Source organism: Podarcis cretensis (genome assembly GCF_951804945.1).
Source record: "Podarcis cretensis genome assembly, chromosome: 3".
Lineage (NCBI taxonomy): Eukaryota > Metazoa > Chordata > Lepidosauria > Squamata > Lacertidae > Podarcis > Podarcis cretensis.
In genome coordinates this window covers 47890411-47900336 of record NC_137172.1, presented here as the reverse complement: position 1 = coordinate 47900336, position 9926 = coordinate 47890411, and the positions used below count along the sequence as shown (strand labels likewise).

General features: G+C 42.3%; 1 protein-coding gene across 1 annotated transcript; it reads right to left on the bottom strand.

Annotated features, from left to right (window-relative positions):
* Positions 1-1238: 1238 nt before the first annotated feature.
* On the bottom strand, positions 1239-8781 carry TOMM20 (translocase of outer mitochondrial membrane 20). The gene is made up of 5 exons (XM_079971842.1): positions 8541-8781; positions 6586-6632; positions 5795-5876; positions 4049-4191; positions 1239-1663 (listed from the first exon to the last, which is right to left on the bottom strand). Exons 1-5 carry the CDS (start codon positions 8662-8664, stop codon positions 1619-1621), a joined length of 441 nt encoding a protein of 146 aa, XP_079827968.1. The 5' UTR covers positions 8665-8781; the 3' UTR covers positions 1239-1618.
* Between the last annotated feature and the right edge of the window lie 1145 nt (positions 8782-9926).

Below are 9926 nucleotides of genomic sequence, written 5' to 3'. Positions count from 1 at the left end.
GCGTTTCCGTGTGTTGCGCTGGCTCGCCAGATGCAGCTTTGTCACGCTGGCCATGTGACCCGGAAGTGTCTCCGGACAGCGCTGGCCCCCGGCCTCTTGAGTGAGATGGGCGCACCAACCCCAGAGTCTGTCAAGACTGGCCCGTACGGGCAGGGGTACCTTTACCTTTACCTTTAATGTTAAGTAATGTTAAATAAGCAGAAAAATATTTTATAAAGGAAATATGTATGGACACAGCTGGGTCAAATCAATGATAAAGAATTCTGAAAGGAAACAAGTACATAATGTTGACTGCATGGTCTGAATATTTCCTGGAGAACAAAGTTGTTTAGTATGTAATTCTATCACTTAAAAAAAATACAGCAAAGTTGTGCATCCTGTAAAATTTGGACATGGTGCTTGGCAAACAATATAAAAAAATTCAGCCATGGCTTCCTATAAGCTTTGGAATACAAAGCCCTATTACTTGTAAAGAAATAGTCAAGCTGGAAAAAACCACCATAAATATTTTCTCTTACATTTCCGTTCTCTTAAAAAGAAAAAAATCAGACTGCCTGACATTTCTGCCTATATTAAAAAGAACCAGGAATGGCTTCAAAACAATTTAAAATTGTAAGTAAAACACTTCTGTATGATAAATTTTATATTTGACTTCCTTTAGCAATGTTTTCTTTTGAAATGTTTTAAGGTATGTGTGTGTATGTATGTGTGTGTGTGTGTGTATAATGTTGTATAAGGTATATATAATATGCTGTATTTTATGTACATTCTGTAGTTGATTCTGTACATCATATTCTGTAGATAATATTTTAGTTTCCTATTAAGTATGTTGCTTTGAATGCATACTTTATATTTCTTCAGCTGTAAAAAGCTTTGAGATTTTTTTTTTAAAATATAAATTGTATAGAAATTACCGGTAAATGAATATATTATTATATATTAATAATTTAGTAGTGAGGTCCTAACGAGTTAATAGGAAAATGATTCTATGAACCTCTGAGTTGTGCCCCCCATAATACATTTTTCTTCTTAGTTATATTTTTCAAGATTGATTACAATAAAACGATTTAGGATTTCAAAATGATTGTTTCTCTTTGTTATTTTACTTGGTGTAAGATCCAAAGAACCAAAAACAAAATAAAGTTAATAAGAGCTATCTGAAACAGTCCTGGGCACTGTACAAAACATGCTGAAATTTGTCACTATCCTTTTGACATTTGAATGAGCACACATACACATGGGAGGGCAGGTACGTCTTTTAATGCCTTAGCTTTGGGTTTTTCAAAAATGAGCACAGGGGTTTTTTATGTTGTAGTAATACATCTTTTATATGTACACTGCTGCAACTGTATCGGTAATAAATGACATTAATGATACTTTTTATAACTCAACATGGTGTATTTATAAAATGAATTTATCAAAATACACTTTGCACTAGATAATAAATAAAGTCCAGCCAAACCAATCCACTCAAAGTTAAAATTAACTTTGGTTGGTTCAAATGTGGTATACAGTTCATGAGTTCTATGCTTACTCCTTTACCCTGCTCTCTCCCCCCCCCCCCAGTGATGCTCATATTTTGGGCTAAGGAAACACTTGTTTTTCCAGCTGAAATTTCTCATTCCACATCATCTTCAGCCAAGCACTGTGCACTTACAATTCTCTGTAAAAGAAAATATTTGAATCATCTTAGAGTAATAAGACTCTCTCTCGTCAGGTGAATTACAGAATGAGTTGCAACCTGCAAAATTAAATTTATATTCTCCCTCTTCTGTGAAAATCAACATTAGTAAGAAAACAGCAGGTAAACAGCAAGTGCAGCAAGGATCTAATAAGCTTCCTAATCAAAATACAGCATTTATAAAAATGAAATTGTGCAATATTTGGCCAAGTGAACATCAACCAAACTTGATGCACCTGGGATCCAGTTATTAAACTTGCATCTATTGCTGCTGTTAATATTTTACTCCGCTTGCTTTAGTTAGCTTGAAATTAACTAAATGAAACAAATACCAAGAAATCTTGGTTATGCAGGTCTCTTATGTTAAGGCAGAATGAAAACACTGAAAAAAGTCCTTTAGCAGTTTTCCAAATTCTGATTGGAGCTGCAAGCTCTTAAGAACCCCAGGTTTGATTTGTTTTTGTTTGTTTTTAATTCAAGTTTTAGATCTGTCAGAAATGTCTGACGAGCAACAGGCTGTGGGTGAAATCCAGAGGTGTCCATTTGCCAGTGGAAGGAAGCAACATCCAGCCATGGTATGGGAGTCCACTTCCTGTCCTCTGCAACCGAGTGCTGCCTAAAATATACTCAAGAATGAATGTTGGGGGACCCTCCAGAGTAGGTTGGGGGCATGGGGAAGAAAGGGGAAGCCTGCTTGCATGGCATCTAATGTTACCCAGTGGTTTCCAACACAGGAACTCATGCGCAAATAAGGGTTTTTACTGCTCCTCACGGTGCCACAACCACTTTTGGAGGTCCTCTCTTTCAGGAATATCTTGTTCCATTCATACTTCCAGATATGCTCACCTGAACAATATGGTTTGAACTAACCGCCTGAACAGATGGGGCTGTCAAAATGGTATAGGGAAAGTTCTATAGTGAGGAATCCATCACTGCCCTTTATACCACCCGTTGTCAGCACTAGTATCAGGTGGCACTGACAATTAAAGCAAGACTGTACCACAGAACAGGGGTAACAAACACGGTGGCCTCCAGGAAGTGGGACTAAAACTGTCATCAGCCCCAACCAGAATAGCAAATGGTCAGATATGATGGGGCATGAAGTTAAGGGCAAGCTCTGAACCCCAGTCATTTAGGATTTGGGAGCTGGGTGGACAGCTGCATCATGAACCAACTGAAGATTACAGACAATCCTAAAAAGCAGCCTTTCACAGAACACATTATCAGAGGACATCTTGGGAGCTAGGAATATATAAAACTGCTAGATCATCTTTTCCCTTTAATTCTGAGTTATATGTGAGTTTGTTCAGAGACAGTAAACCCTTCTTATTAAAGGGAAGCAAATAATTGCTCTTGCACATTGGAAATCTGCTTTAACCCTTTCAACAGGGTTGCATCAAATTGTGTTGTTCCACTCAAAGAAGGCTCACTGATTCAATGAAAGCTTCTGTGAATGGAAAGCAGGAGGTAACTAATTCCCCCGCCCCCCTCTGCAGCCCCCTTCCACACTGCCCAGGAGATGGCCTGAAGGCAAAACGAGGCCAATAACTTGCTGAAGCTAAGCAGGTCTGGGTCTGGTCAGTGGCTGGATAGGAGACTGCCTGGGAACCACATGTGTGCCATCTTGGATTTCATAATGGAAGAAAGACAGGATAGAAAATAAATTCCCCCCTCCTTCCATTCACAGAGGCATCAAAAGAGTTAACAGAAACACACTTCTGGATATAACCCAGAGTAGCTGCATATAGTAGGAATGAATATTACGGGGTTTGAGAGCTACAGTTGTTCTGACAAGCAGTCCTTGGTCTCAAGGACAGCAAGCAAGCAGGCAGTAGGCACAATTGCCAGAAACGCTGGTTGCATGAGCTGCTGGAGAAGTCAGAATCGTGCCATAAAATGAGAAAGGCAAAAACACCACCAGGTGCCTGCTTCTGTTCCCACTGGACTGATCCCCAGGGCCTTTTAACACCATTGCCTTGTGGGATGCTAGTTCCTGCTCAAGTGAAGCTGTTTTGTTTCAAGTGCCCATTGTATCTTCTGTGCTGCTTTGAGGACTAGAGTTAAAAATGGGATATATTTGCACTAAATGAAACAAAACAGAGCCACCACTTGCTCAATTCCAGTCAGAATACCTCCCTGATTTTGAAGCCAAGTCTACCAATGTGATGAATTAGGCAATTATCTCAATATCAGCAAAACCAACAAAAACTATTTGTAAAGTTGCAATCCTGAGCACATTTTCTTAGGAGCAGCAATGCTGTTAAAAATCAATGGGAACAAACATGCACAGGAGCAGGCAAACAATGTTGATTGCGGCTACTCCTATTTCAAAGTACGAAAAGGAGTGCAAAAAACAGCTTTCCATACCTGACTAATTGTGGGGAGTTTAGTGAGAAGCATCTGGAACACTGGTGGCGGAAGCGTCTGCTGCAGAACTTGTAGTAACTGCTGCGGTTGTCCACACACAGCAATGGCATTCGTCAAGTGATCAACACCCTTTTCATATTCTCCTGTAAAATACGAAGCATGTTAAATTAGCTTAAAATTGCATGCCATAAACTTCACCTTCAAAGTAGATTTGGAAGCATCAATGGAACAAATGGACTATTTAGAACAACTGAACTAAATAAAGTATAGTGAAGCAGAGCACACCAGCTTGCACCCTGAACCTTCTCACATTAAATGGCAAGGTCAGTAGAGGGATTCTTTGTCTTTTTGCCTAGAGATACTCAGAATCCCACCATGATTCTACCCTGCCTTCAGGAGGATTCTAGCTAAACACACTGGGAAAGACACCCTTTCAGAATTCTGGCATCAGCCCATAAAGGTCCTGGCAGGCATGGGGCTGCTAGGAGTGGAGTTGACATAAGCAGCCCCTCCATGCTTTAGTTCCCCATGTAACCTCTGAAAAGCTGAAGAGGGCTTATTTTTCATCTCAAAGCAAAACTGATTAAACAATCAGTTTATGATTTGTTACCAGAAAAATGGAGAATCATTAGCTGTGCACTTTCATTTGTCACTCATCTTCAGTTAATAGAAAATCTTACTGTATATCCAAGGGAATTTAAGTCAATTTACCAACACTTTATTCCCAGATGCCATTTTTAATAGAAAATAAAATAGAAATAATTCCTTCAGACAATATTTGGCTTAGTATCCCAGAACTGAGAAGGACTTCTGGTCAAGGTACTCATTACGACTAGAATAATTTTTTCAAGTAAATGGAGGACAGTAAACCTCAATTTGCCGACTGATAACAAAATACATGATTGACTTGAGACTTTGAGAAAGGCAGAAATGCTCAATTTGACACCATTTCACAGAGTACTGGAATGGACACTACAACCAGAAAATTCCCAGGTAGATTTTATCATTTATTATGTCATCTTTTTAAAATAGGGTAGTTGTGATGTAATCATGGTAGGAAATTTCTGACTTTTAACAAAGCAATTTTAAATATGACAGGTCTTTGGCAGCCTGGATCAGGGTAGCCAATGTGGCAATGTAGCTCCAGACGTTACTGACTCCAATGCTCATCATCCCTGACCACTGGCTGTGCTGGCTGGGGCCTACAAAAGTTGTAGTCCACACACCTGGCCAGTACACTGGTGATTCCCAGTCTGGATAGGGTACTAAATCTGTACAGTGGTATCTCCGGTTGTGGACAGGATCCATTCCAGAGCTCCAGTTGGATCCTGAGGTTTCCACAACCAGAGGGACCACTTCTGCGAATGTGGGTGGCGTGGTAGACCGCTTCTGCGCATGTAGTGAAACCCAGAAAAATACTTCTGGGATTGCCACATATGTATCCCGAAGGATGCATAACCGGAGGTGAACATAAGTAGAGGTTCCACTGTATTAGATTTATATGACATTTAAGATGTGCTATCTTGTTAAATAATAGCTGTATCCGGATTATGAGATCTAGGCTTATTAAGCTGAAATATAAACAAATCTCACTGCCTTGCACATAGCCACTTCACATGCATACAAACCAGGAAGCCCTCAGTTAACTATTGTTCCCCATTATGTCCCATTTCAAAATTTAACATTATTTGAACTGTAAGATCTTTTACTCCCCCATTCCCCCACATTTGTAAAAAATTCAACAACCTTGTGCTAGTAGTTCCTCGCCCAGCTGTATCTCTTCAAGGAAGAACTTTTGAACAGCTTCAGCATCTTTTAGATCAGGCAACTGTAACAATGACATTTATGCAATCAGCCATTTATAAGTCACAACAACCCGTTCCTCACATATGCTTTTAAATACAGTACTTAAGAGCATTCTAGTAGGGTTTTTTTAAAGTTAGGTTTTTAAGCATTGGCAAGATGCTTGAACTGAGATCACCTCCATATCAGCATTTGTTACAGAACTGAGCCACACTCTGTGAAACCTCTTTCCATGGAAATAATTAATTTAGACATATATCCAAGGAAGGGGGTTCTATGGAAAGTGCTGTCCCCAGCCCTTCAACACTCCCCCCTCAAAAAAGCAGTTTTCTGAGGGTCAGTAATTCTCCTGAATTGGGGAGCAAGGGCAACTGCCAGAAAACACGAAATACACTTTTGGTGAGTGGTGAAGGAAATTATCTGGATTCAAGTTAACTAACATAGATCAAAAAAGCTGTTAGTACAGACAGCAACCATTTTACGTGTCCAATTATTGCACAATCACACACATGCTTGTCGCTGCCAACCTGGAAGTGGCCCCAAAATGGGGTGGAATGGGGGAGGCTTATGTGTGCTTTGTTGATGCGTGTGGGGGTCAGGAACCGAACCCTTGTGCAAAATGGTCACTGCCTGTACGATCATTTCAAGCCAAAATCCAATTTGAAATGAATTCTGTACACCATGTATAATGTACCACAACTAAAACTGAACTCAAGACAACAAGGTATCAATACCTTTGAAAGTCCTGCTCTTTCTTTGGCGAGTTTCTGCTTCTTCCGTCCTATGAATTAAACACACCACACATTTTCAGGTTCTATATTTTGGTAATCTACTGAAAAAAGGATATATTGATCTTTGAATCACAATACTATTTGCACTCCAAACTGACGTGGGGGGAAGAACAACACTTGGACATTTTGAAATATATAAAAATAAAACATAATACAGCTAGGGGTCCATATTTGGATAAGCAACCATCTACAAAGGCCTGTATATAGAGAATTATTTATAAGAACTTATGCAAATTTACATCTTATACTCCCTGGAAACACACTTCCTAGGATAAAACTATTTCCCCCTGAGCTCACTGCAGGCTCTATACAGCAGGAGGACCACTGCTACCAGGAGTGGAGGTAACATTTTAATAACTGTAAGAAGCCCTACCACCTAGCGGCATAATTAAATACAATGTTGCCTTGAAGAACACTTCTGGGGTGGGGGAGCTATTCTGCCTCAATTTGTCACATGCCCTATAAGAATAGCGACAGAATGGCAGGAATACTGAACAGCTACAGAGAAACAGTTAACATATCACATGTCCTAACATCACTTAACTGCCCCATCACCCAGAGACAAGTTAACGGCTTCCGTACTGGAAGAAAATGTTATCAAGAAGTGAAGACAAAGCACAAAATATTTACACTGTTTGTATGAATCCCTGAAAAAATTCAGCACAGAGAAGCTACCAGCTCAATTCTGAGAACATGTTTCACAATATGGCACTTAAAACAGTTTCTGTGAGCATGTGTTTTAAGGAAGAATGATCACGTTAAAGAATATGAGTTTTTTTATTGAAGAAGTGAAATAATGCAGAAGTATGAGAGAACTTTCTGCATTTTGGATAACTCTACATTTTTCTCTTGCATCCATTCTTATCCTGGAAGTTATAACAGCAACAGTACCAGGAGGGTTTGAGAATGCATAACAGTATAGTAAGTACCTAAGAAGTCAGGTTAACTTTACAAAATTCGTTCTCCCACTCCCTGTGAGTCCACTTCCTCCATCTGGGCTCGTTGGAGGCTTCATCACCTTTCAGGGGGTACTTATGTAATAGGGGACTTTGAACTCTCTAGGATTCTAAATCACATGGGAAGTCTACATGAATAGAAAAGGCTGCATATGTTCACTTTGCAACACCTGAAAGGTGACAAACCCAATCACAGCGTGAGAGGGATGAACATGGGACAAAATAACCTAGGTGGTCTTTAGTCATTTTTCCACGCAGGAGGAAAAATCTCAACAGCTTGATTGAGATACTTAAGTTTTTGGAAACCTGTGCAAAACAAAGTATCAAAAATGCAACAAGCTTCTGCACTTCCAGGGACCCTTCTCAAAACACGTGGCAGGAAACAAGATATACATCACCGCAGAATGCTACAACCCATCCCAAATCCCAAGGATTCATGCAGCAGGGAGCATGTGTTTGCTGCACGCACACACACATTAGGTTTCTGAGTGCATCCAGTAAAAAAAAAAAACCACACTAGGTGGGTCCTAACAGCGTGTGAAGCGATCCTCATCCAAACAACCTGCAGCTTGTGACCTTTGAAATGAAGGCCAGCCTGGCGATGCAAGGGAGCAAGGGGAAGAAGGTCGACCACGCCACAGGCCACTACAGAAGCATGCCTACAGAAGAAGAGGGAGGCCTGGTTTTGCTTTGTCCTCGGGGCCCCGCAAAATCCCCGCGCCCGCTCATGGCGAGCAAGGACCCTCCTCCATCGCGCCGCGGAAGGAACCGCAGCCTCGGAGGCAGCGGGGCTTCCCCGGAGGGCCACCCTGACAGGCCCGACCGGCAATCGAGCGGGGGGCAGGGAGGGAGCCAGGTCGGAGGGGCGACCCAGGGCCGGCTCCGCGCGGAGTGGGGAAGCGGCTGCACGAGGCGGCGGGCGGGCGGCCGAGAGCGACTCACGTTCCCGCAGCCGGTTCTTGAAGTTGGGGTCGCTCCTCCTCTTGCGGTCGAAGTAGATGCAGTAGCCGATGAAGAGAGCCCCGCAGAGGCCCGCGGCGATGGCGCTGCTCTTTCCCCCCATCATCCTGCCTGCCGAGCCCGCCTCGTACTTCACAGCCACCTTGGAGCCAGCAGAAGAGGAAGACCCCGCCCACCGCGGCTCCTCTAGCTCACATACACACACGCTACCTTCGGCGGGCGGAACGCGTCATCAGCCAGCGACCGCCAGCCGAGCGCATGGGCAGGAAAGCTAGCCGTTTCCCAGCGGCACTGCGCAAGCGCACATCGCTTTCCGCTGGAGCGTGGCGCATGCGTGGTGGGTTCGCGCGGGACTCTTCCTTTCCCCCCCCTCCCGCCCCCTTAAACTATGTGGAAGGAGTCACGTCTGTTTTAGCGTCCCCGGGAGTCCGTTTACTCTAAGCGCGTCCCAGGCTAACCTCTGTGTAAGGGTGTCGCGGGCTCTTACGTTGCAGGCATAAAACTGCTAGGATACAGTACTAGCAAATCTTGTGGGATCAGCACTGTTGCAGTTTCCATGCAATATGTTTGATGGTTGGTACAGAGAATTCCCCAGTAGTTTCCTGTGCTAGATTAGAAGTCTAGCAGGTCGCCTTCAAAGAAACAGATGGCCTAATCAAAGTTTACTTACATTAGACAAATGCCTCTTAACTTTTGTTAATCGACACTCATTTCCCCTATAACCTGTCACTGAACTGACCAAAATCACAAATAAATTGTTTACATATCTCAGCCAGCTCTGGTGGCAACCTGGGAGTCAGTTTGGGTACATATACCAAGTCTATCAAAAAAGTCTGTTCTGTTACACAACCCACAAAAATCCATGATTAGCATGGCCAGATTTCTCCTGACTGGATGCTACATGGACCTTTTTGGGATACCTGCTGCAAAGATAATGATATAAATTTAAAAAACCTGCTCCTTTTCCCTTGCAGGGTACCCAAGAGCCCATATAAAGTCCTTTTGTAGGTTCTCTATAGGTAGGAGAAAATAACACAGCGCAACCAGAGAATATTGAGAAGCAAAGCAGCTAGTAAGTCTGATCTTTGTTAACTGTTGCAACAGGATGCTCCCCCACACACAGGAGAGAGGAGGACCCACAAGCATTTGATCATTTACAAACCTCTTTTTACTAGTGATTGTCCTTTCTACTGTTACATTTAGTTTGTTTCCAAACCTTCAGCAGTATACTGTTGCACACCACCCCAATCTCCGAGCAGTGTAAGATTTCAGGGGTTCCAGGTGCTTACCTAGGTTTTGTGTTTCCATTGGAAAGACTAAGGTGGAGACTAAGGTGTATTCATGATATATGGTCTGTTTACACATATA

What these genes read in the sequence shown, in the direction of transcription:
- TOMM20 (XM_079971842.1), bottom strand. Translation starts at nt 8,664, where the DNA reads ATGATGGGGGGAAAGAGCAGCGCCATCGCCGCGGGCCTCTGCGGGGCT. An exon ending in CAAGAACCGGCTGCGGGAAC is followed by an intron (nt 6,633 to 8,540) that starts GTGAGTCGCTCT and finishes TTTAATTCATAG; the next exon opens with GACGGAAGAAGCAGAAACTC. An exon ending in AAAGAGCAGGACTTTCAAAG is followed by an intron (nt 5,877 to 6,585) that starts GTATTGATACCT and finishes TCATTGTTACAG; the next exon opens with TTGCCTGATCTAAAAGATGC.